At 36.4% G+C, this 27,595-nt stretch overlaps 3 protein-coding genes across 4 annotated transcripts; all 3 read right to left on the reverse strand.

Annotated features, from left to right (window-relative positions):
* Positions 1–252: 252 nt before the first annotated feature.
* On the reverse strand, positions 253–13,600 carry LOC141598945 (LEAF RUST 10 DISEASE-RESISTANCE LOCUS RECEPTOR-LIKE PROTEIN KINASE-like 2.1). 2 transcript variants are annotated; one of them, XM_074418788.1, is made up of 4 exons: positions 13,502–13,600; positions 2,286–2,737; positions 1,708–1,746; positions 253–1,515 (listed from the first exon to the last, which is right to left on the reverse strand). In XM_074418788.1, exons 2-4 carry the CDS (start codon positions 2,713–2,715, stop codon positions 443–445), a joined length of 1,542 nt encoding a protein of 513 aa, XP_074274889.1. In that variant the 5' UTR covers positions 2,716–2,737; positions 13,502–13,600; the 3' UTR covers positions 253–442. The 2 variants fall into 2 exon arrangements, with proteins under 2 accessions (XP_074274889.1, XP_074274888.1); XM_074418787.1 differs by lacking the exon at positions 13,502–13,600 and having other exon boundaries at positions 2,286–3,290.
* On the reverse strand, positions 11,287–13,587 carry LOC141598946 (LEAF RUST 10 DISEASE-RESISTANCE LOCUS RECEPTOR-LIKE PROTEIN KINASE-like 2.1). The gene is made up of 3 exons (XM_074418789.1): positions 12,527–13,587; positions 12,245–12,286; positions 11,287–12,119 (listed from the first exon to the last, which is right to left on the reverse strand). The coding sequence occupies exons 1-3, from the start codon at positions 13,341–13,343 to the stop codon at positions 11,416–11,418; spliced, it is 1,563 nt and encodes a 520-aa protein (XP_074274890.1). The 5' UTR covers positions 13,344–13,587; the 3' UTR covers positions 11,287–11,415.
* A 5,774-nt stretch (positions 13,601–19,374) lies between the features above and the next one.
* Positions 19,375–21,992, reverse strand: LOC141602381 (LEAF RUST 10 DISEASE-RESISTANCE LOCUS RECEPTOR-LIKE PROTEIN KINASE-like 2.4). The gene is made up of 3 exons (XM_074422677.1): positions 20,926–21,992; positions 20,722–20,760; positions 19,375–20,621 (listed from the first exon to the last, which is right to left on the reverse strand). Exons 1-3 carry the CDS (start codon positions 21,743–21,745, stop codon positions 19,561–19,563), a joined length of 1,920 nt encoding a protein of 639 aa, XP_074278778.1. The 5' UTR covers positions 21,746–21,992; the 3' UTR covers positions 19,375–19,560.
* Positions 21,993–27,595: the final 5,603 nt, after the last annotated feature.

A 27,595-nucleotide genomic window follows, 5' to 3' on the forward strand; every position in this document is an offset into this window, starting at 1 on the left:
TGACCTAGTGGACGGGCACTCTAGTCATCGATGCCCACAACTGTCATAGAAGGGACTGACGCCCTGTGAGCAATGGTAAAAAAATACTATCCATGACAGGCGGAATTAAGATTAAAAGTTTGTGAGAGAACGATATATTGAAAATTTTAGAGGGAGAATTAAGACGGATTAGAATGGAATCTAACGCCCACCATAAGTGATGGGGTCAGGATTTGAGCTTAGGTGGGCGGAAAATTTGAGGGGGGGGGGGGGGGGATAAGTAATAATAATAGGTACACTCGAAAAGAATTCAAAATATTCAACCAAAGTTCGAAAATCTCAACCGTCGGGGGCCGAGCGTCCATGTTAGCCCCTCCTAGCTCCACCAGTGTCCACACCATTACAGACGCGGATAGATTATCACCATAGTCTGTGAGATTGAGGTTCCGATTATATGGAGGAATCAAATATAGACAGTTGCGGCTCGAGGAGGCATCGGGAGTGATTCAAGAGGGCCTTCTATCATCTCGAGTACTCTGTCCATCGATGGACGGTCCGAGGGATACGTTTGTATGCACCATAGGCTCACCAAAATCATTTTTCTTTGCATCTCTTTTTCTTCTTCATTCAACATTGCCTGAATCGCTTGTGAGTCTTGTTCACTTTGTTCGAGTTGATTGAATATCCATTCCGGAAAGTATTGTTCACTACTACGTTGTACTTGATCAGGCAAATTCGACTTCCCACACGCCATATTTAAGACCATCATCCCGTAGCTATACACATCTGATTTATGAGACACTCCGCCAATGTTTCTATAAACAACCTCGGGAGCAATATACCCTATCGTGCCCCTAGCTTCCAACATCGAGACTGTACTATCCTTTGTAGGGCACAACTTGGCAAGTCCAAAGTCGGAAATCTTTGGACAGAACTCTTCATCAAGTAAAACGTTATGAGGTTTAATGTCAAAGTGTAGTATTCGAGCATTACACCCTCGATGTAGGTAATTTAGTCCTCTACCAATCCCGACTGCAATTCTGAACAAGGTGTCCCATTGAAGAGATGGATGAGTACTGTTGCGGCCACAAATGAATTTATCAAGAGAACCATTGACTAAGTACTCGTATATGAGAGCACGTTTATTCCCTTCAAGACAGAAGCCTAGAAGAGTGACAACATTGACATGATTAGTCCTACTAATGCTTAGTACCTCGTTAATGAAGTCTTCTCCGTTACCCTCCATCTTATTCAATAACTTCACTGCCACAAACCGACCATCTTGCAATTTTCCTTTGTAAACACAACCGAAACCTCCTTCCCCGAGTTTTTCTTTGAACGAACTAGCTATTTTCTTTATGTCGGTATATTTGTATCTTTTTGGGGATAAAGACCCATAGGTTTTCAGGAAAGCCTCTACATTCTGATTCGCTTCTGTTCCTCTGATCTCTAAACTTGAAAATTTCTTCGGCAAAAGTTTTTTTTTGGAGCAGATTATCAAAGAAACCAAAACCAATATCGTCAATGCTAAGCAGCCTGAAATTGAAGAAAGAATTGAAGATCATAAGCTAATAATAAGTTTAGCAGGTTTACGAGTAAATGTGTAATAACCCTGAAAATGCATTAAACAGAAAAGGGAAAAATACGCTGTATTTGAGGCGTTTCCAAGACGCTGGTTAGAAACATGAATGATTTAAGATGATGGAGACATGGCGCTCTCCGATTTACCTGATCCGATGATTACGAATTTACTTCGTCTTGCATTTGCTGCAAAAAGGCAAAGTACGACTAATCAACAGACAGAAACTTATACTACGATGTTTTGACAGTAAGATGACTTGAAAGCAAAGGATTTAACGTACAGTAAGTGGATTATACATCTGATGTAGTATATCAGATGGTATAGTTTTTGAGCATTAACATAAAGTTTTTGAGTTTTAATTTTAAGATTTTGAGTTTTATCATAAAGTTTTTGAGTTCATTTACTTAAACATTAATCTCAAAAAATTACATTATAACTCAAAAGAATTACATATAAGCTCAGAAAATTTTGATTTCTGAAGTCATAAAACTAAAATGTAATTTATAAACTCTATAGAACTAAAAAAAAATACACAAAAACTCAAAAATTCATTAAGTGTGATGTAGTACATCCAATGTACAATCCTTTTTCTCAGGATTTAATGGTTGAGACGGAGTTCAATTAGACGGTAGGATTTAGTGATCACGTACAACGGCGACAACAAAGCGTTCAACTCCAAAATGATACAGTATGATATTTGTACAATTGAGATAATTCAGTGAACCTGTTTTATGACATATTAGACTAGTATGCATCCCATCTAGGCAATAGCATACAAATCTCTTTTCATCATCGTCGGATGAGCCACATACACCTCCCGAATTCTGACACGCTGAGCAGCCACCAAAGTCCACCGTGTACTCGACCTCAAACCCCTTCTTCAACACCTTAGTAAGACTCGCATTTCCCTTGTTTAGCTCCACAAGCTCTGACTTGAGCACCGGAAAAACCCTCTTTATCGCACACAACTTACTTATGTTACCCACAACTTCTGGTTTCTCAACGTAATAAGCTGAATCCGCTGTACTATCTACACTGTTACATGTGAGAACCTTCAAACTACCGCGGTAATTTTCGACTGAAGCACTACAACTTAAGAACAAACTAATGTTGGCAACAGTTGGACTTAACTTGAAGGGCTGTGGCAAAGCCATGATTGTTTCGTTCCTGATTAGACTTTGACAGGAAATATATCCATTATTAGAAAACGCTTTTCGAACCAAGGACATAGTATGCGAAGATGTATTAACGCTAATAACTCTTGGAATAAAAAATACCCCCCTGTTTGTAGTACCCATATTATCGATAAACGGGCCGACTATCGGCCCGTTTAGACAGCTGAGACCGAAATTCTGATGACCGCAGAATTGAGGCCTGTTAGCTCCCCAAAATGGGTACCCAAGATTATGAACATTCCCACAAGAGAATAGAGTATTTGTGCATATTGTATAGTATGCATTGTTTCCAGTTGACAAATGAATCATAGTTGGTAAAAAGATCAAAATTATGAAGTTATATTGAAAGGTAAACAGAGTAAAAGCCATTTTTTTTAAAGGATGAAAATCGAGTTCTTCGTAACAAAAAAAAATAGAAAAATAGAAAAGTTGACGGATTTTAGACGATGGAAAAGAAAACCAAAGTGAACATAAGACAGCCACATTTATCAATGGTGACAGGCTCACTTTGGTTTTACGTAGAAAAGTTGACGGATTTATCAATGGTGACGATGGAAAAAAATACTCCGTAGAAAAGTTGACGGATTTCAGTGAACAGGGCCGTTTTCATTAAGGGAGCCACATTTTTCTCATCTTGTCCTCAGTGAAGAGCCTGTCACTCATCTTGTCCTTAGTAAAGAGCCTGTCACCATTGATAAATGTGGCTCCCTTAATGAAAACGGCCCTGTTCACTGAGGCCTACACCAATGTCCAATGCTACCGAACTTCTCTACATGGTTTTACGTAGACCCATTTTTGGTAAATAGTTTCACCCAAATATCATTTTATTAATGGCTTTGATTATAGTTAGAAATCCTTGGAGACCTCCAACGACCAAGTCTCCTCATTTGACAAGTCCATGTAATTGACTAGTTTGAGTGGCACCAGACGAAAGTCTCCTCTAAGAAGGGTCCCGTTAAGCCTTGCTGAAAGACATGCTTATGTAGTCATGTCATAAACAATACACCAAGCCAAGAGCCGGATTAATCTTTGATGATGTATCGGAAAAAGATGGCGAGACACGAGATAAGATACAAATAAAAGAAAAAAAAAAACTAGTTAATATGTTCAAAAGGGTCCGTCAAATTCAGTTCATTTTAGTTAGACCTTGTAAATAGGTCAGGTCGTGTTCGTGTTAATTTTTAATGGGTCCTCATTATCTCAACGAAATCCGACCCAATTACATAAATGGGTTATTTATCTCAACCCTAAACAACCCAACCTGTTCTGTATTACCTATTTATCATTTAAGCGGTTCATTTTCCACGCAGTTAACCCGTTTAATTTCTTAACCAAACTAAGCTTGAATATCCTATTAAGCGAAATGATGATTAATGATATCCTATAATAATTATCACTTTTAAGCAGTTTGATTAGATTATCAAGTTAACTAAATGAAAGTTTCGTAATGTATATGCGCCAACCCAATTACATATATTGGTTGTAACTTTAGCCCACTAACTTTATGTCGAGTTTGTGTCGTGTTTTCAGGTCGGGTGAATGATTGTCACCTCTAATTTTAGTCTTGAAAATTTCTACTTGGGCGTAATGTCTCAACCCTAAACTCACTGGACTTTTGGAAAGTCAGTTTTTTTTTTTTTTTTTTTTTTTTTTTTTTGTTACAGAAAGCCCATCTTCAATAATAGCCTGTCTCTAACCTGACTTGTAAGATGTGACCCAGCATTGGGTTTTAAGTTGGGTATGAGCTGGGCCGATCAACATCGGGTTTCAAGTTTAGTTCAATGTGATCAACTCGTCAGTCGTAATCTTCAACCGTTCGTCAAACACTTTGATCTTATCAGAGTTGAGGGGTGTGTGGTCAAGCTAGAACACGCCTACAAAGAAGCCAATCGTGTTAGCGACTGATTTGTCAAGTTTGATTCGATATAAAAGAAGAGACACCATTCGGCATTCGATGCTTCTTTGTTGAAAATATACGCATAGAGCTAGCCTCTAGCATGGGCTGATCCGGCCCTGCCTAGCCCGCCCTTAGCCAGCCATTTTAGCAAAAAAAAGTAAAAATTGGTAAGCCCTACCAGCCTGGTCCGCCTAAAACAGAACACGAGTCTAGCCCAGGTTATATCTCACACAGCCCGACCCGGTCCGGTCGACTCATTCACAGGGCCTGACTAGAAGAGCCCGGCCCGAAAACAGCTCTACATAATACAGTTCAGAAATCTATATATATATATATATATAAAAGAGAGTTTTTTCGAGCGATCTTAGAGCGTCCACATCATCAAAAATCAATTTAGGAAAGTATAATTTTTGATGTAAAAAATAAAGTGAAAAATCTTTTAATTATCATAATATGTATATTTCCTAAATTATATTCAAGTGATATTTCCAATTTTTATATCAAACTTTTACATTTCATTTGGCAAAAAAACATCGTTAAAAAAATTATGAAAATAATATAATTAGCTTTGTGGTAAAAAATGCTATCATTAGAGTATAGATTTCATATTATTTGCACATATTAAAGATTGTGTACTTCTTAATACGTAAAATTGTGTACTTTTAGTACGTTTTGTCCCACATTGGAAAATAAGTAGGAGTGGTGAATATACTACATATAAATAGTTAGAATTGTCCCACATTGAAAGATTAGTATAAGGTGATGTGATCCTATGATTATAAATAGGAGACATATTTAGAACTTATGTACCCAACCAAAAAATTTTGAGTCTCATAAATATTGTTTTACAGAGCTCTTAAGATTTTCTATCATTATCTACGATATGATATAAAAAATAAAGTGAAAATCATTGCAGGGAACTACCCGGGAAAGAGTTAAGAACATGAACAAGAAAATCAAAAAATAAAGGTTTTACTAATGGTAGTCTCCAGACAGGGCTGACACTGTAGAAAACTAAAGATTTTACTAATGGTTGTCTTCTGAATGCAGTAATAAAGCGTTAATGAGTCGTTATATGTACGATGTAGAGATCCTTATCTAATGATCGAGACTAAGTGGTTTTACCTTCAAAGAAAAATAATATGTATACAATAGTAGCTTTTTTAAGAAGAGACATGTATTTGTTGGTATGTTATATCTTTCACATTGAAAAATAATGTAGGCATGATGAACATACTACGTCAAAATAATTAAATTATGTATCTCACATTGAAATAATAGTATACGGTAGGCTGATTCTATAAATATAAATAGAAGGCATCCTTGAAACTTAGGTATTAACCCAAAAATTTTTGATATAAAAGATATATACTTTTTAGTATGTTATATATCTCACATTGAAAAATAATGTAGGTGTGATGAATATATTATGTATAAATAATAGAACTGTCCCATATATATACATTTTCTATATTATATTAAAGTGATGTTTATAATTTTGATATAAAAACTTTATATTTCATTTGACAAAAAAGTATCGTATGAAAATTATATAATTAGATTGTGACAAAAAAATGCTATCATTAGAGTGTAGATTGTATTGTATTGTATTTTCTCATTATTAAATCGGGTTGATGTCAAAGTAGGTGCAAAATAAAATGGTGTACTTAGTATGTTATTTGCCCTACATTGAAAAGTAATGTAAGTCTGGTGAATATACTATGTATAAATATTAGAATTGTCCCACATCGGAAGATTATATAAGGCAAAGTGATCTTATGATTATAAATAGAAGTCATAACCCATAATCTTTTGATTCTCTTAAGTATGAGTTTGTATTACTGTCTCTACAATAATGATTTCTAATTGAAGTTAATCTTTGGAAAATCTTTTAATTATTATAATATATACTCTGTATTTCTTATTTTATATTCAAGTGATGTTTCTAATTTTTATATAAAAACTTTTACATTTCATTTGGCAAAATAATGTCGGTAAAAATATTATGAAAATAATATTATTAGATTCATGGTAAGAAATTCTATCATTAGAGTATATATATAGATTTCATATAATTTGCACATATTAAAGATGGTGTATTTCATAGTATGTTATATGCCCCACATTGAAAAATAATATAGGTGTGATAAATATACTACATATAAAAAATAGAATTTTCCCACATCGAAATATAGCATAAGGTGGGTGATTCTAAGATTATAAATAGGAGCCATGCATCCTTGGAACTTAGGCATCAACCCAAAATCTTGTGAGTCTTAAGTATTGTCTTGGAGAACTCTTAAAAGTTCATATCATTATATTTTCTACCTATAGATTTTATATGTCCCATATTGAAAACTAATTTAGGTGTGGTAAATATACTACGTTTAAATAATATAATTATAATTGTGTTAAAAAATATTCTATCATTAGAGTATAGGTTCCTATCATTTGCACATATTTTAATTATGATAAAAAAAAATAGAAAACAAACGTCCATGGTAGCATTTGTAATCTATCAAAGAGGTTACCATGAGAAATTTTCAATATTATAATGATATAGGTTAATTAAATTTTCATTTAAAAGAGAGAGATAATCGTACCAATAAAACAATGAAGGGGGTATTATTTTTTAATTGTTATTTTATAATGTCCATTTAACAACCTTTACATTAGTGGTACTATGGGCAAAAAAATGGAACCTCAAGGGTACCATAGGCAGATTCTTAAAAGTAGGGGTAACATAGAAAATCTGACAAAATTAAAGGGTACCACGGGAAATTTCCGTATCTAAATTATGTTACATTTTTTTTGAAGAAAAACAACGTACAAATATTAATGGAGAGTACTTTATCATATTATTAAATTTAAATATAACTATTAGATATAATGAGTAACAATTGTCTGTATTCGGTATTCGAGATCTGGTTGGATGTCGAACTAAGTGCAAAAAAGATGGTTTAATTCTGAGTATGTTATTTGTCCCACATTGAAAAACAATGCAGGTTTAATGAATATATATTACGTATAAATAGTAGAATTGTCCTACATCAGAAAAAAAATCCAAGTTTGGTGAATATATTACTTATAAATAGTAGAATTGTCCCACGTCGAAAGATTAGTATAAGGTGGGGTGATTATATGATTATAAATAAGAGTTAACCCACGTATATATTAATCTTTTACACTATTTTTTTTGAAAGAGATATTATAATAATCTAATGGCGTCCACCATTACAAACGCGGATAGATTATCACTGTAGTTCTGTAAGGCTGATATCCCAATTATACGAAGGAATCAAATATAGACAGTGGCGGCTCGAGGAGGCATTGGCAGTGATTCAAGAGGGCCTTCTATCATCTCCAGTACTCTGTCCATCGATGGACGGTCTGATGGATACGTTTGTATGCACCATAAGCTCACCAAAATCATCTTTCGCTGTACCACTTTTTCTTCTTCATGCAATATTGCATGACTTGTTTGTTCAGTTTGTTCAAGTTGTCTGAATATCCATTCCGGAAAATATTGTTCACTACTACGCTGTACTTCAGGCGATAAATTCGATCTACCACATGCCATATTTAAGACCATCATCCCATAGCTATACACATCTGATTTATGAGACACTCCACCAATGGTTCTATAAACAACCTCGGGAGCAATATATTAACCATATCTCTCACCATTAGCAAATATTCCTAATTGATCATGTAAATATTGAAAGTATTATTATTCTTTATTATGTAAATTATTTACTTACCATAGTTGCTAGGTTATGTACACTATAAATACAATGTATCCTTCTCCATGTTAATATACAATTTCATTCACAAACTTATATCTCTTATATTTTTCGACGAGAGCTTGAAATTGCATAAATACAGTAGTGGTTTCGGATTTACGTTTTAATGGGTATAGCCAAGTATACTTTGTAAAGTGATCGACAAAAATGACGTAATATTTGTAGTGGTCTCGGGATAGGACTGGGCTTGTCCATAGGTCCGAAAAGAGAAGGTCGAGTGGTGCGTTGGAATGCAGTGATGAAACAGTAAAAGGGAGCTTTTTACTCTTCGAAATACTACATGAATGACAGTGTTCATAATCCATAATTGGAGATGATAGGTGTTTATTGATAATTTTGATTACATCATAAGACGGATGACCTAACTTATGATGCCATGATAGTGGTGGTGTCCCTTTCACAGCAGCTAGAGCGACCGGTTTCGGGGGACACCATTCATATACCCCTTGGTTAGCACGGCCCTGAAGGAGGGTTTTCCCGGATTGTATTGCTTTTACAAAAAACGAGTCATGTGAGAAAAGCACATAAGCATTATTATCTCGACATAATTGTGAAATTGATAAAATATTACGTGAAATTTTGGGAACATGTAGAACGTTATTAAATTTGAGGTTTTGCATATGAAAAGAACCGGTATTTGCAATGGTGATGGTGGAGCCGTCGCCAATGATTAAATTATCAAGGCCGTCATAGGGAGAATGAGAAGCCAAGGTGTCTAAGTCATGGGTTACATGATGGGAAGCCCCACTGTCGAGGAGAAAATTCGGGTTCGGCTGGGGACTACCACGGGTGGCGAGGTGAGCTAGTGGTGCATATTGGTGTTGACGGTTGGGTGGTGGTTCGGGAAACACTATATTCGGAAAGAGTTTCCTGAATAGTGGACAGTTTGCTGTCACATGACCGGTTTGACGACACCATTGACATCGTCCGTTGAAGGGTCTCGGGTTTGGGTTGGATGTAGGGTGGTTTTGGGTGTTGGTGGCTGCCTCGGTTTGGTTAGAGGCAGGCTGATTGTTCAAGGATATCGATGGTTTGTAGGTTGCACGTAGGTTTGTGATCATGGTGTTATTGTTGATGTTGGTATTGGTGAAGAAGGGTTGCGGAAGCAAGGGTGTGGTGCGGTTGAATGGAGAGCAGGTGGGTTGTAGGTCGAGTACGGATCGATGAAGGTCTCCTGATACCATGTAATGGCATTCGGAAACCCAACCCCAACTACGCTAACAACCTCGCTCAAGCCTCGACAACCAGTGACACTTTACCAAACACAGTCAAGCAAGCTCTTATTCTTCCTCAATGGCGAACCGCCATGCAAGAAGAATTCGATGCCCTTGAACGAAACAACACCTGGACTCTCGTCCCCCGCACTTCCTCTCAAAATGTTATAGGATGTAAGTGGGTCTTCAGAAATAAATTTAACCCCGATGGCACCCTTAAACAACACAAGGCACGTCTTGTAGCTAAGGGATTCCATCAGAGACCTGGCATTGATTTCAATGAGACCTTCAGTCCCGTCATTAAACCCACGACTGTACGTTTAATTCTATCCTTAGCTGTCACAAACTCGTGGTCACTAAGGCAATTAGATGTCAATAATGCGTTTCTTCAAGGCACATTAAGTGATAATGTGTTCATGATCCAACCACCTGGTTTCGTTAATCAAACCAAAATCGATCATGTATGTAAATTAAATAAAGCTATTTATGGCCTTAAACAGGCACCTCGAGCCTGGTACACCGAATTAACCTCTTATCTTCTCACCTATGGTTTTAAACAATCAGTCTCTGATTCATCTCTATTTATTTTACAGACTCAAACCACCTTCATTTACATGCTTATCTACGTCGACGACATTATCGTCACTGGACCAAATCCTACTCAGCTGCACTACTTTATTAACCAATTGTCTCAACGTTTCTCGCTTAAAGACCTAGGACCATTATCTTACTTTCTCGGCATTGAAGTTGCTCATAATTCTCATGGCATTCACCTAAATCAATCCAAATATGTTCATGATCTTTTAACCAAATATAACATGCTCGAAGCCAAGCCTACTACGACACCCATGGCTACCTCTCCTCCCCTCATTCGTGAAGATCACTTAGCTGTTCATAACCATTCGGACTATCGTGCTATTGTTGGTAGCCTCCAGTACCTATCCCTTACCAGGCCTGACATTGCATTTGCAATTAACCGTCTTGCCCAATTTCTACATCACCCAACCACCACCCATTGGACTGCCTTGAAACGTCTTCTTCGTTACTTACAAGGGACTCAAACCGTTGGCCTCCAATTGTATCGAGACTCCCCTTCCCGTCTTCATGCATTTTGTGATGCTGATCATGCAGGTGACAAAGACACTTATGTTTCCACCACTGGTTATATTCTCTATCTTGGTCGCAATCCCGTCTCCTGGTCATCCAAGAAACAACGCGGTCTTGCTCTCTCCACTACTGAAGCTGAATTTCGGGCAATTGCATCCGTCACAACCGAGCTTCTTTGGCTCCGCAACCTTCTCACCGAGCTCCATATCTCAGTTCCTGCACCTCCTGCCATCTTCTGTGACAATATCTCCGCTACTCTCTATGCCAAAAACCCGGTCTTTCACTCTCGCATGAAGCACATGGCTCTCTCATTTCACTTCGTCAAACAACAGCTGCTTCATGGTCAAGTTCGCATCCAGCATGTCGCAAGCAAAGATCAGTTGGCTGATATTCTCACCAAACCTTTACACAAACCCCAGCACCTTGAACTTCGCTCCAAGATTGGTCTTACTCATCGGACGTCCATCTTGCGGGGGCGTATTAACCATATCTCTCACCATTAGCAAATATTCCTAATTGATCATGTAAATATTGAAAGTATTATTATTCTTTATTATGTAAATTATTTACTTACCATAGTTGCTAGGTTATGTACACTATAAATACAATGTATCCTTCTCCATGTTAATATACAATTTCATTCACAAACTTATATCTCTTATACAATATACCCAATCGTACCCCTAGCTTCCAACATCGAGATGGTATTATCCTTTGTAGGGCACAATTTTGCAAGTCCAAAGTCGGAAATCTTGGGGCAAAACTCTTCATCAAGTAAAACGTTATGAGGTTTAATATCGAAGTGTAGTATACGAGCATTACACCCTCGATGTAGGTAGTTTAGTCCCCTGGCAATCCCGACTGCAATTTTGAACAGGGTTTCCCATTGAAGAGATGGATGTGTGTCGCGGCCATACATGAATTTATCAAGAGATCCATTGACTAAGTACTCGTAAATGAGAGCGCGTTTATTCCCTTCAAGGCAGAAGCCTAAAAGACCGACAACATTAACATGATTAGTCCTACTAATGCTTAGTACCTCGTTAATGAAGTCTTCTCCGTTACCCTTCATCTTTTTCAGTAACTTCACTGCTACAAGCCGTCCATCTTGCAATTTGCCTTTGTAAACACAACCAAAACCTCCTTCCCCGAGTTTTTCTTTGAACGAACTGGCTATTTTCTTTATTTCGGTATATCTGTATCTTTTCGGAGCTAAAGATCCATAGGCTTTCAGAAAAGCCTCTACATTCTGATTCTCTTTTGTTCCTCTGATCTCTAAAACTGAAAATTTCTTCGGCAGAAGCTGTTTTTTGTAGCAGAGGATCAAAGAAACCAAAACCAATATTATCAAAGCTAAACAGCCTGAAATTGAAAAGAAATTGGAGATCATAAGCTAAAAAGGTAATAACTCTGAAGCGTTTCCAAGACGCTGGTTATAAACATGAAAAATATAACATGACGGAGATATGGAGTGCTCTCCGAATTACCTGATGATCCAATGATTACAAATTTACTTCGTCTTACATTTGCTGCAAAAAGGCAAAGTACGACTAATCAACAGACAGAAACATATACAATGATGTTTTAGTGGTTGAGATGGAGTTCCTTTAGACCGTAGGATTTCGTGGTCATACACAACAACAACAACAACAACAACGACAACGACAACAAATCCTTACTCCAAAATGCTGAGCAACAAGAATCGTTATATAAAATTGTAGATAACAAGAAAAAATGATGTTTTGTAGATTTGACAGAAATCAGTGTACCTGGTTTATGACATACCCGACCAGTATGTGTCACATCTGGGCAATAGCAAGAAAATCTCATTTCATTATCATCAGATGAGCCGCATACACCTCCGGAATTCAGACACGCTGAGCAGGTATCGAAGTCCACCGTGTACTCCACCTCAAACCCGTTATTCAGAACCCCAGTCAGACTCTCATTTCCCCTATTGAGCTCATCCAACTCGGACTTGAGCACCGGAAAAACCCTCCTTGTCGAACACAACTTACTTATGTTACCCACATCTTCTGGTTTATCAACATAATAAGCTGAATCTGCAGTACGATTTGCACCGTTACATGTGAGAGACTTCAAACTAGCGCTGTAATTTGCGACAGAACCCCTACAACTTAAGAACAAGCTAATGTTGGCAACGATTGGACTGAACTTGAAGGGTTTTAACAAATTGAATACTGTTTCGTTCTTGATTAGTTTTTCACAGGAAATATTATTGTCTTGTGAAAACGGTTTTTCAACCAGAGACATGGTATGCAAAGATGTGTTAATACTAACAACTCTCACGTTAAGAGATTCCGCCCCGTTTGTCTTACCCATACCATAGATAAACGGGCCGACTGGAACGTTTTGACAGCTGAGGCCGAAATTCGGATGGCCGCAGAATTGAGGCCTGTTACCTCCCCAAAATGGGTACCCAAGATTATGAACATTCCCACAAGAGAATAGATTATTTGTGCATATTGTATAGTATAGATTATTTCCCGTTGACAAATGAATTGAAGTTAGTAAAAAGATCAAAATTATCAAGTTATATTGAAAGGTAAACAGAGTAGAAGCCATTTTTATTAAGGAAGAAATTCGAGTTCTTCGTAAAAAAAAAAATAGAAAAGTTGAGGGATTTTAGAGGATGGAAAAGAAAAACCAAAGTGAACATAAGAGGACCGGTATCAATGGTGAAAGGCTCTTCACTGAGGACAAGATAAGAAAAATGTGGCTACCTTAATGAAAACGGCCCTGTTCACTAAGGCCTACACCAATGCTACCGAACTTCTCTACATGGTTTTATGTAGACCCATTTTTGGTAAATAGTTTCGCCTAAATGTCATTTTATTAATGGCTTTGATTATAGTTAGAAATCCTTGGAGACCTCCAACGACCAAGTCTCCTTATTTGACAAGTCCATGTAATTGACTAGTTTGAGACTTGAGTGGCACCAGACGAAAGTCTCCTCTAAGAAGTCTCCCGTTAAGTCTTGCCGTAAGACCTGCTCATGTAGTCATGTCATAAACAATACACCAAGCCAAGAGCCTGATTAATCTTTGATGATGTATCGGAAAAAGATGGCGAGACACGAGATAAGATTCGAAGAAAAGAAAAAAAAACTAGCTAATACGTTCAAAAGGGTCCGTCAAATTCAGTTCATTTTAGTTCGACCTTGCAAATAGGTCAGGTCGTGTTCATGTTAATTTTTAATGGGTCCTCATTATCTCAACGAAATCCGACCCAATTACATAAACGGGTTATTTATCTCAACCCTAAACAACCCAACCTGTTCTGTATTACCTATTTATCATTTAAGCGGTTCATTTTCCACCCAGTTAACCCGTTTAATTTCTTAACCAAACTAAGCTTGAATATCCTATTAAGCGAAATGATGATTAATGAGATAATAATTCTCACTTTTAAGCAGTTTGATTAGATTATCAAGTTAAGTAAATGAAATTATGACTAATTTAAATAAATGAGTTATTCGTGATGAGTTCGTAACGAAAGACCTCACCTCTAACCCGACCCACATAAGTTTCGTAATGTATATGCGTGAACCCAATTACATATATTGGTTGTAATGTCTTAACTCTAACCCACTAACTTTATGTCGGGTTTGTGTCGTGTTTTTGGGTTGGGTGAATGATTGTCACCTCTAATTTTAGTCTTGAATATTTCTAATTGGGCCGTAATGTCTCAACCCTAACCCACTGGACTTTTGGAAAGCCAGTTTTTTTTTTTTTTTCCACAGAAAGCCCATCTTCAATAATAGCCTGTCTCTAACCTGACTTGTAAGATGTGGCCCAGCATTGGGTTTTAAGTCAGCTGGGTCGATGTTACATCGAGTTTCAAGTTTAGTTCAAGGTGATCAACTCGTCAGTCGTAATCTTCGACCGTTCGTCAAAGACTACAAAGATCTTATCAGAGTTGAGGGGTGAGTGGTCAAGCTAGAACACGCCTACAAAGTAGCCAATCATGTTAGCGACTGATTTGTCAAGTTTGATTCAATATAAAAGAAGAGACACCAATCGGCATTCGGTGTTTCTTTGTTGAAAATACATACAGAGCTGGCCTTCAGCACGGGCTGATTCGGCCTTGCCTGGCCCGCCGTTAGCCAGCCATTTTAGCAAAAAAAAAAGTAAAAATTGGTAAGCCCTACCAGCTTGGTCCGCCTAAAACAAAACACGAGTCTCGATTATATCTCCCACAGCCCGACCCGGCCCGGTTGACTCACTTACAGGGCCTGACTAAAAGAGCCAGGCCCGAAAACAGCTCTACATAATACAGTTCAGAAATCAATATATATCACTAAAGAAGGCTTTTTTTTTCTAATATTACTATTAGCATTAGAATAATTAGGAGATAATTAATTATTTACAATTTTTCTATTATAATTAGGAATATAATTTTCCTATTAGAAATGAGAATTAATTAATTATTTTATAATTTTCCTATTAGAAATAGGAAATAAATTAAAAATTTATTAAGGCTTTTTTGTCCCTAATTATACTATTAGAATTAGGAGATAATAATTATTTAAAATTTTTCTATTATAATTAGGAATATGATTTTCCTATTAAAAATGAGAATTAATTAATTATTTTACAATTTTATTATTAAAAACAGGAAATAAATTAATTATCTACAATTTATTAATACTAAAAAATTATTCATTAGTATTTGTTCACTTTTTATTAAATTAGAAGGAATAAAACCTTCACTATATTTATAATATCCAATTTTATGACAACTTTCGATTAAAAAAATGAGGTACTATGAGGCTAAAAGGCCCTAGGCCGAACCGAGTTGTGACAAATGTGCATTCATAATACGTACTACATGGAATTTACTCATGTAAAGAGTAATATGAACGCTGAAATATGCCCATATGTCTTTTGTTATTGCTAATGTCATATTTAATTATACATAATACGAAGTTTATTTTTCAAATGTCATATGTATTTTTCCTAATAATTTTAAAGTTATTTCCCTCACAATACACTTCAACTTCTATTGATAATTTATTATTATATTATTTACATTCATTTGTCGTTATATAAAAGTATATTAATCAAAATTTAAATAAGATATTCACAAATTATTGATAAGTACAAAGTTTGATATCTATTTTTCAAGGAGTATTCAAAGATAAAGAAAGTTGCTACTAATATGCGAATCGAAATATCATATTATGACAAATGAGTAAATGTTTTGAAAAACTTTATTGTGCGATTGTTTTACAATTTAAAGTAAAAATGGTACCACGAGTAATAAAATAGATTTGAATGAGGCTTGAAGGTAAATTAGATACACTTATTATAGAAATATGTATAAGGTTAAGATTCAATTCAAGCAACGACCAACATTAAAAAAAGTCATGATAAACACATAAAAGGGTAAGAGTAGTGTTTCTCTAACATAGTGAAGACCGTCTCTCTCAAGCTTTTCTTCTGACAAATTTAGATGCATAAAAAACGGTACTATTCAATTATATAGAGCAAACTAATTATTGTTGATGCTATAAATTATTTTTTTTTTTGTGTAAATTGACCACATCATCATTATAATTTAGGGAGAGATACGAATTGGGGAAGGGTGAGACATATTCGTCATGCATAATATGATGCTTTAACCACCTTTAGGCAAAAATATAAAAATAAATGAAAAAATTTAAACCTAAAAGGGGGTCACGTACTTGCCAACTCTTCTATAGTTCTCTACCGCATTGATATTCTCATGAAATTTATGAAATTTATTTCATATTAATAAAAAAAATGATTATACTGCTTCGTACAATTTGTGATTTATAACTTTTAGCTAACTTATTTGAACTTCTTAAATTTATATATTTTAAGTGAAGAATATTAATTATAAATATGATAAAGATAAGGTTTCATCTTTAATTTCCTCCGAGATTAAAAAAAACTCAATTTTTATTTTCTTATAATATACTAATTGAAGGTCATAATGTAAAACAGTAAATTACACCACAATCTACTATTTCAATATGTCGATGATCAACACTCAAAATAGCACATTTGTTATTTAAATAGTAAATGTTCACTCTATCGTTATCAAACAAAACCTAAGTTTCTGCATTTTTTTTGTCATGTTCAACTTAATCTTTACGGGATGTAAAAATGATGAAGTTCAGAAAGTAGCGGTTAGTTTTATGTTAGTTAGATGGACTTTTCAAGAGAGAGATGAAAGCTTTGCATTTTAGACCGTTTTTTGTGTGAACCGAAGGGATTAAGTAGTAGGCTAAAAGTTGTTTCGAGTGGGAATGAGGTTGATTGCGACGAGTTGGTTGACTAAAATTTTTCCTTACTAGATCTAGAAAGGAGATAATAATTATGAGATAATAAAATTTGAAGAAAAAAGGACGTACAATAAAATTGAGATGGAGGTAGTAAGATTTATTTATGCAAAATGAAATAAATATCAAAGTTCGTGTATATATATAATATTCAAACTTATTCAGTTTACAAACACAGTACCCAAACACTTTGTTTGAGTATTAGTAATAGAGGTAGAGGAGGGGACGAGAAAAATATTAGGAAGGGAAAGGGAGAGAGATAAGAGGGAAGATTGCTTCTTAAACTTTTCTTTGTTGAAGGAGAAATAAATTGTCTTAGATAAGGGAGACGAGGATCCATATCATTTGGAGTAAAGATTGGTGTTTCATGGAGGTGAATGTGATTTATGACTTCGTAGATGTAAAACGTGGCAGAAAGGTACTGATAGTAGTAGTGGATTGGAGGTTGTTTCAAGTAGTAAGAACTAATCACAGTGGCTGGTGTTTTTTTTTTTGCGGGTAAATTAATGGGGTGGAGGGAGGGTGCATTTGTGGAGGGTGATGAGTTTAACGAGGATAGTGATAATAAATAAGGTTATTTATCAGCAAAATATCGCTTGCATTCTAACATATAGGTAACATGAATAATAACAAAAAACCTCAAAAGATCATACTAATAAACTTAATCTTGACCCCATCAATCCAAATTAAAGTAAAATCTTAATTCTAACAACATTGTCGAGAGCAAGGGTTAGTTTCCATTGGATTGTGGATTTTTCTAGAAGTAGGGGTTTAGTTTTTCACTTGGTTGGATAAATTTGAGAGAGGTTTCTAAGACAAGGATCGATCTTTCAAGGGATGAGATTGTTTTAGATCATGTGTGTGAATAGGGAAGAAAAATAGGGGCCTACGTGAAGGATTTTGTTTCAAATGAGAAGATAGGGGGCAAGACTATTGTTATGAGGGGGGGGGGGGTGTCATAAGCAGCCCCAACCATGTAGTATTGCATTGGAATTTGGTTCACATTCAAAGGTACGTCTATAGTTTGACCGGGAGATATAACATTTAACTACCTGTAAATATTTTTACGTAACTACCATTTGACTCAACAATGATTAAATTATGGTTGTTATTCTAAAGAAGGAGATTTGTTGCATCATTGAGTTGATTATGCAAAGTAGATATTATTGTTTTCCTTAACCAATTGAAAAACAAACAGGTATTAATGAACAAAATCTAAAAACTCTAAGTCCCAAGTATCATATATATAAACTTCATATTGGTTGGGGTCTGCGTGAAAGATTTTGTTTCAAATGAGAAGATGGGGGCCAAGACTATTGTTATAGAGAGGGGGATGGGGGGGTTCATAAGCAACCCTAGCCATGTAGTATTCCATCGGAATTTGGTTCACATTCAAACGTACTTCTATAGTTTGACCAGGAGATATAACATTCTAACTACCTCTAAATGTTTTTACATAATTACAATTTGATCCAGCAATGATTAAATTATGGTTGTTATTCGAAAGAAGGAGATTTGTTGCATCATTGAGTAGACATTATTGTTTTCCTTAACCAATTGAAAAACAAACGGGTATTAATGAACAAATTCTAAAAACTATCAGTCCAAGTATCATATATATAAACTTCATATTGGTTTTATTTTCCTAAAAAAAAGGTATTTTATTAATCACACTCTTTTATTCTTATGTCAATATTATGTTGTAATTATTTGTTGGTCAAGCAGCATACATAAAATCTTAGACATGAACGATGTACTATATGTCTATATTTCAATTTATTGTGAAATTTATCACACATTATTTTAATATCCGTGCAACGCACGGGCAAGAAAACTAGTTTGTACTATACAAAAGGCCTATAATCGAACCTAATGGCGTCCACCGTTACAGACGCGGATAGATTATCACTGTAGTTCCGTAAGGCTGATATCCCAATTATACGAAGGAATCAAATATAGACAACCTAGAAACAGAAATATTTCCCTAATCTCAGTGTTGTACTGGAACATTTAACACTTTATTTCAACATTTAATTGTTGGAGTTTTTGGGAGATTAATCCAACAGTAATAATCTGTGGCCGTTAGTCAAACACTACAAAGATCTTATTAGAGTTGAGGGGTGTGTGGTCAAAAGCTTAAACACGCTTAGAAAGAAGTCGTGTTACTATTTTTTTTATTTGAAATTTTAACTAAAATTTTAACCTTTTTATTGTTTAGAGGACGAGAATCATGTAATCTCTTCTTTTTACTGTCAAAAAAAAAAGGTACTCTCTTTTAATTTCCTTTGCTATTGATAATTTTGTACTTAATTAAATTTCCTACAAATATCGAAAATACATACAGTTGTTTTAGATAGCAGTGTATAGTATATACTATACAAAACTCCTAGAATCGAGTCTAAGATCCACCATTACAGACGCGGATAGACTATCACTGTAGTCCGTAAGGTTGATACTCCAACTATAATTGTGGAATCAAATATAGACGGTTGCTGCTCGAGGGGGCATCGGCAGTGATTCAAGAGGACCTTCTATCATCTCGAGTACTCTGTCCATCGATGGACGGTCTGATGGATACGTTTGTATGCACCATAAGCTCACCAAAATCATCTTTCGCTGTACCACTTTTTCTTCTTCATTCAATATTGCATGACTTGTTTGTTCAGTTTGTTCAAGTTGTCTGAATATCCATTCCGGAAAATATTGTTCACTACTACGCTGTACTTCAGGCGATAAATTCGATCTACCACATGCCATATTTAAGACCATCATCCCATAGCTATACACATCTGATTTATGAGACACTCCACCAATGGTTCTATAAACAACCTCGGGAGCAATATACCCAATCGTACCCCTAGCTTCTAACATCGAGATGGTATTATCCTTTGTAGGGCACAATTTTGCAAGTCCAAAGTCGGAAATCTTTGGACAGAACTCTTCGTCAAGTAAAACGTTATGAGGTTTAATGTCAAAGTGTAGTATTCGAGCATTACACCCTCTATGCAGGTAATTTAGCCCTCTAGCAATCCCGACTGCAATTTTGAACAGGGTTTCCCATTGAAGAGATGGATTTGTGTGGCGGCCATAGATGAATTTATCAAGAGATCCATTGACTAAGTACTCGTAAATGAGAGCGCGTTTATTCCCTTCAAGGCAGAAGCCTAAGAGACCGACAACATTGACATGATTAGTTCTACTAATGCTTAGTACCTCGTTAATGAAGTCTTCTCCGTTACCCTTCATCTTTTTCAGTAACTTCACTGCCACAAGCCGACCATCTGGCAATTTACCTTTGTAAACACAGCCGAAACCTCCTTCCCCGAGTTTTTCTTTGAACGAATTGGCTATTTTCTTTATGTCAGCATATCTGTATCTTTTCGGGGCTAAAGATCCATATGCTTTCAGAAAAGCCTCTACATTCTGGTTCTGTTTTATTCCTCTAATATCTAAACTTGTAAATTTATTCGGCATAAGTTGCTTTTTGAAGCAGATGATCAGAGAAACCAAAACCGATATAATCAAAGCTAAACAGCCTGAAATTGAAATAAAATGAAGATCATAAGCTATTAACTTTATTAGCTTTATGATCGGAAACATGAAAGATTTAACAGTATGGAGCGGTATCTAAATTACCTGATCCGATGATTGCCAGTTTAATTCGTCTTGCATTTGCTGCAAAAAGGCAAAGAATGACTAATCAACAGACAGAAACATATAATAATTGATTTCATACTAACTCTTGGCATTCCTAATAAAATGATTTAGAGTTGAGCAACACGAATCGTTATTAAAAAATGATACCGTATTTACACAATTGAGATAACTAAACCAGTGCACCTGTTTTATGACATGTTAGACTAGTATGCATCCCATCTGGGCAATAGCATACGAATCTCATTTCATTATCATCGGATGAGCCGCATACACCTCCCGAATTCAGACACGCTGAGCAGGTATCGAAGTCCACCGTGTATTCCACCTCAAAACCCTTATTCAACACTCCTGTAAGACTTTCTTTTCCCTTTTTTAGCTCATCCAGCTCTGACTTGAGCACTGGAAAAACCCTCTTTGTCGAACACAACTTACTTATATTAGCAACATCTTCTTGTTTATCAACGAAATATGCTGAATCCGCAGTACTATTCACACCGTTACATGTGAGAAACTTCAAACTACCTTTGTAGTTTGCGACAGAACTTCTACAACTTAAGAACAAGCTAATGTTTGCAACAAGTGGACTGAACTTAAAGGGTTGTAACAGATTGAATACTGTTTCGTTCCTGATTAGTTTTTCACAGGAAATAATATTGTCCTGTGAAAACGGGTTTTCAACAAGAGACATAGTATGCAAAGATGTATTAACACTAACAACACTTCCGCTAAGAGATTCCTCCCCGTTTGTAGTACCTATATCATTGATAAACGGTCTGGCTGTCGGCCCATTTTGACAGCTGAGACCGAAATTCTGTTGGCCGCAGAATTGAGGCCTGTTACCTCCCCAAAATGGGTACCCAATATTATGAACATTCCCACAAGAGAATAGAGTATTTGTGCATATTGTATAGTATGCATTATTTCCAGTTGACAAGTGAACTGTAGTTAGTAAAAAGATCAAAATTATGAAGTTATGTTGAAAGGTAAACAGAGTATAAGCCATTTTTATTAAGAAGAAATTCTAGTTCTTCGTAAAAAAAAAAAAAAAAAAAAAATAGAAAAGTTGAGGGATTTTAGACGATGGAAAAGGAAAACCAAAGTGAACGTAAGAGGACCGGTATCAATGCTTTCAGACTTTCAGGCTCTTCAGTGAGGACAAGAAGAGAAAAATGTGTTCACCGAACTTTTCTACATGATTCTACTTAGATCCATTTTTGGTAATTACTAATTAGTTTTGTCCAAATGACATTTTATTAATCGGTTTGATTTTACGCATTAAAAAAGAACATTCTTGTAATGAAATTTCTATATTAACAGTACATTATAGTCAGAGATCCATGAGTCCTGGACGACTCGATCCTACGGACAAATTTCTTCGTTTGACAAGTCCATGTAATTGACTAGTTTGAGTAGGCACAAAACGAAAGTCTACTCTAAGAAGGCTCATGGTAAGTCTTGCCGTAATATATGGTGAAGAGTCACGAGAACACCTAAGAGGGGTGAGGGGGTGAATTAGGTGTCCAATTAAAAAATTTTAAACTTGAATTAAGCTTCTTTGAAATCTAGGACGATAAAATAAACTGATATGGACAATACCTTAAATGTTAAAGGTGTTTATACGTAGAACTATTTGAGTTAGAAGTATATAAACACGAATTCAGCTCAGTATATGTCACAGTAAAGTCGACTGTTGCACAGACCAGAAAAATATGAATGAAAGAGTATTTTTCTTCAACTTAGCAATGAAGATATAAAATGAATACTTTTTAAGTTGAATACTCTTAGCAATGAAAATCTTAAGTGAGTCCCTTTTAAGTTGAAAACTTGAGATACTTAATCGTTTTAAGTTCCCAAGATTAAATCAATCAGCAGGTCTGAGACACAGTATTGAACACTATGACACAGACAGATTGCGAGATAAACAATATATAAATAAGGAGAATAAACGTAAAAGTAAATGAACAAACAAGACGATGTTTAAAAAATTGGTTCAGCCTCTACTCCGAGGCCTACGTCCAACCGTTATTTTATTGCTTATTTAGAAATTTACTCAAACAACTAAACTCCTTACAATGAAAATAACTCGCCAGCCTACTCCGGTTGCACTTGCTTGAAGTTACTCCACTTCACGACTTTCACTTGCTCAAAGCTACTCCGCTTCAAGACTTAAGTTCTATCTCGCAGGTTTACAGAATCTTTGAATCTCAATCGTTCACTTAATGAACATGGAGATCACAATTAAGATCTAAACACGAGAATCATGGAACAAGCTCAGATGCCACAGTGCAGCGAACTGATACATGGAGATTTACAGGTCTTTTGAAAAAACGATTGAAGACTTTTAAAATAGAAAACAGTTTTGCAAATAAGTTGAAGAACAAGAGCTGATGTTTTGCAAAGTGTTTTAACAATTAATGTTCAGAAAAGTTGATACGTGCATTTTATACAGTCTTTTTAGCCTATTTTATGCACGTATTTCTATGCTTTTATCGTGGTTTTATGCTACGAAATGCCCCGAATTGCATACTTTGGAAGTTCTTGTCTTATTTGCAGGAATGAGCCATAAAGTAGTGAAATCAAGTCATTTACCGTCCGTTTTGCATGCATTTGGAGGAAGAGATAATTTGGAGCGGGAAATATTGCTGTCTTGGGATGCGTGAAGCTATTTCGGGAGCTAAGAGGACAAGTCAAAGACCAAACTACAAGACCAACACGAGCTGGAACCAGGAACCACTCGATCGAGCAGTTTCTCTTGGTCGATCGAGTGAACAGACGGAAGAACTGTTCGATCGAGTGAACAACTGTTCGATCGAGCAGCTTCTCTTGGTCGATCGAGTAAACAGACGCGGGAACTGTTCGATCGAGTGACTTAACTGTTCGATCGAGCAGTTACAAGCTATTGGGCCTCTATTCACGTGAAGTTTAGATTAGGTTTTATGTTTTGATGCTATAAATAAATCTAACAGGAGGCTTGTAGGGGGACTTCGTTCTTTTCCTCTCTTCTCTTCTCTCTCAGACTGTTACTTTTACACTGTTACTTTGTTCTTCCATTTCCGGACTATTTAATTCAGTAATTTCTCTCCCTTTTCTCCTTAATTTCTTAATGTTATTTATTGTTTCTCCTTTATTTCTTGTTCTCCCTTTAATTATGCATAGCTAATTCCCCCTAGTATGTTAGGATTAGGGAAGCCGTGGTAGCGATGTTTTAACTGACTTGAATAGATTAGTCTTGCGATAGGAATTGTATTAGGCAATTTAACTGTTATCCGGTCGAATGAATGCATGCAGGAGACCATAAATTTAGTTAACCCCGACCTAGATCGAAAGATTGGAAGGGAAGGCTTGCTTAATTACAATAGGGTATTGCAGTAAGGGCGAAAGTTAAGATGTTTACGCTCTAGGGCGGTTTAAGGACCGAAAGGTGACGACCATAGCTCTTCTTATCAATAGTCTAATCGCCTTAGTATTCCCGATAGTATAAGATCTGATAGCTGCCACGGTGGACCGACTCTTAGCATACTCCCTTCTCTTACTGTTAATTCTCTTATTCATTTCCCTTGCCTTAATCTCTAGTTTAGTTAAATCAATCAAAACCCCCAATTGTGACATTAGACAGATAAATAGACAAATAGATAGTATACCGCCTCCCTGTGGAGATCGACCCTACTTACCGCTGACTTCTGTTAGTTGTACTTAGGTATTTATTTTTGGTGCGAAACGACAGTATCAAATTTTGGCGCCGTTGCCGTGGAGGCAATCTATTTATTTATTTGTTAAATTTTATCTGTTTTTAGCCTCAGAGGATTTTTCCCTTGAGGCCGTTCTGATCTTTTTCCTTGAGTGCTGTTTTGATAGGCCTTACAGGTACTACCTAGACAGTTCTAGGTGAAAGACCGTCAAAGGGAAGGCTTGAGTACCTTTGACCCGTCACCGATGTCCCATTATACGGAACAGCCGGTGATCTGCTGCGGGAGATGTGGTCCTGCTGAGCACAATGCAGCTGTAGTTGTGCCGCCACATCCACCCTATCAATGGCCACCGCAACAAGATCCTCCTGATATACAAGAAGAAGAGATTGCGGAGCTAAAATCCTTGATGGAGACACTTGCATTCCGAGCGCAAGAGTATGTCTCGCGAGTTGATAATCTCGAGTCTGTGGTTGCTCAGTTAGCAGCTGAGATGGAGAAAGAAGAAATCGCGGAGCTGACATATTTAATGGGGACCCTTGTATCCCAAATGCAAGAGAGTGATAGATATATGGACACTCGAATCCTTGCGCTGAAGTCACAAATAGCTCAGGTTAGCGGTGAGATGCAAGAAGAAGAGGTTTATCTCGCTGAGAGCGGTTTTTCTCCTGAGGAAACCGTGTTGCCCAATGATGAGGATGACTTCTATGACTCAGACGACGAGTTTCTATCACATTTCACTACCCCACACGAGGATTTCAGCGTTGTACAGGAGGAATCACTCGATCGAGTGACAATTATTGGTCGATCGAGTGATTTTCCAGGAGAAAGTGCTCGATCGAGTGAACATTCTACCCGATCGAGTGGAAATCAGGAGGAAACTGCTCGATCGAATGAAGATTCTACTCGATCGAGTAGTTTGGCCATTGGGAGCTTTGGTTCGTCATTTTGGTTTGATTTTGATGACGATTTCGATGACGATAATGGATACGGTGAATCTTCCCTATTCAAGGCCGAGTTGGATGCACTTGAGGCTGCGATTTACGGGACGAATTCCACTAAGAAGGGTGTCAAAGAGGCAGCTGCGTCGGTAATTGCTCCTAGCACGGAAGAGGTAATACCTTCCTTTGTCGATGATTCCGTCATTGAGAGTGACCGACCCGAGGTAGTAAACGATAATTTATTTATTGTTTGTTTTAATAGTAAATTGCCTCAGTTGACTTTTGCTGCGCATCCCAATGCTTTACCCTTCCCGAGGGTCGTATAATTTGACGATTTTTCACCGTCCTTATCATTTTAATTTCGTTAATCTGAAATGGAGCCCTACTTTATTGACAATCGCTCCCGCGCTCCTTTATTTGGTGGATAAATTTAGGAGCGCCCATAGGAAATTTGTTAGACTTAAATATTTACATATTTTTATTTCCTATTCTGTTATTCCACTTTTGTGCTACTTATGCTTTTGTGTAGCACATGCGCAGATGTATGATTTAATCCTGCGCGCTTTGAGCTGTTTTGATTGTATTTGATTAGATAGGCTTGAAGAAAAAGAAGGTCGAGCTGGGACCTGACTGAAGCTAGCGCTACCCGAGAGGCAACCCGGCGATTTTATTCTGCTTTTTATTCAATTTCAGTTGTAATAAATGGTTCTTATACCATAGACGGTCTCAGTTAAGCTTGTTTTGGTTAGTTGCGGGCTATTTTTATTACGTCTTGCAGGAATTACACTGAGGAGCACTCAATCGAGTAGTTTGCCTACTCGATCGAGTACTGTAGCTGATGAATTCCCTTCGATCGAGCAGATTTTCCACTCGATCGACCACCTGCAGATTAGAGAACTACTCGATCGACTGCCTTTCTTCTCGATCGAGCAGTTTTTGGATGCCCATTCATTCGAGTGACTTGGATTAGCTTCTTGAGACGGTTTTCCGGGCCCTTAGCAACCTCCCATTTCATGGTCGGTTTGGGGAGGTCTCTTTATTCGCGCATTTTGTAAGTTTTCCGCATTTACTCTCTTTCTCCTTCAGTTTGCATTTCCTTTCCATGTTTTGGTACAATGGGGGCATTGTACGGTTTGGTTTGGGGAGGTTATGCATCCATATCTGTGTCTGCATTTTGTTTTCATTGCATTTCAGTTATCACGTTTAATTTATGTTTGCATTGTTGTTTATTTTTGTTAAAATTCAAAATCTCATAAAAATTAAAAAATTAGAAAAATTCAAAAAAAATCACGTTTATTTTAGCATATAGGTTGAGTCGGAACGGTAGATTTCAATGATGAAATTGCACTGCGATTGTCTTTTTGCTTAAGCCTTGCATTGAACTGTTATCTTTTAGCTTTGTCTTATTGCATATCTACGAGTTAATGTTTAATTTAGCTGAACGAATAGACTTGACCTGAAATTTTGGCAACCTACTTATAATTTCTAAGATTTAGAGCCTTATAAACTGGTGTCATTTATGACCAGTTTCATGTAGGATTGTGAGTAGTTACTCCTTGCATAGCATGTTCATTAATTTGCACGTATATGAAATTCAATTGCTTTTTGCCGTCATACATTCGGGTTAGTGGTTGGTGTCACATGCAGGGAGGTGCTTACATTTTCCCTTCTTTCATTTTTACCCATAAACTCCACATTAGCCAAATTTGCCAGTTGACCCTTAGCTACATCCAAATTTAGCCTGCCTTGTCAAGCTAGTTTAGATTGTTTCTGCGGTATATTGTCTATTGTATCAAGTTTGGCTTGTATCTATTGATTCGGAGTTGGTAATTTATGAAGAGAAGGAGGATGAGAAAAAAAAGAAATGAAAAAAGAAAAATAAGACGTGAGATGAAAAAAAAAGAAGTTGAAGAAAAAAAAAGAATCGAAAAAAAATGAAAAATGTGAAGAAATAGAAAATTCGAAAAAGAAGAAAAAAAAATAGATGTTGTTTGAGACGGTTTATGCTCCTATGTTCTATCTTATATCATTTGAGGAGTGTTCTAGTTTGGTTTGGTGAGATTTTATGCCAAATGAAGGGCATGTGGTTAATTCATAATTGAGTTGGAAATGGATATGTTTCATATGGTTTTGTTTAGGTACTAGCTTGATCACCTATACCTCCACATTCCCATAAATGTTTTGCCTTTTCTTACCCATTGCCTCACTTTACCATATCTTTGTAAG

Source organism: Silene latifolia, chromosome 9 (assembly GCF_048544455.1).
Source record: "Silene latifolia isolate original U9 population chromosome 9, ASM4854445v1, whole genome shotgun sequence".
In the NCBI taxonomy this organism is placed as follows: domain Eukaryota; kingdom Viridiplantae; phylum Streptophyta; class Magnoliopsida; order Caryophyllales; family Caryophyllaceae; genus Silene; species Silene latifolia.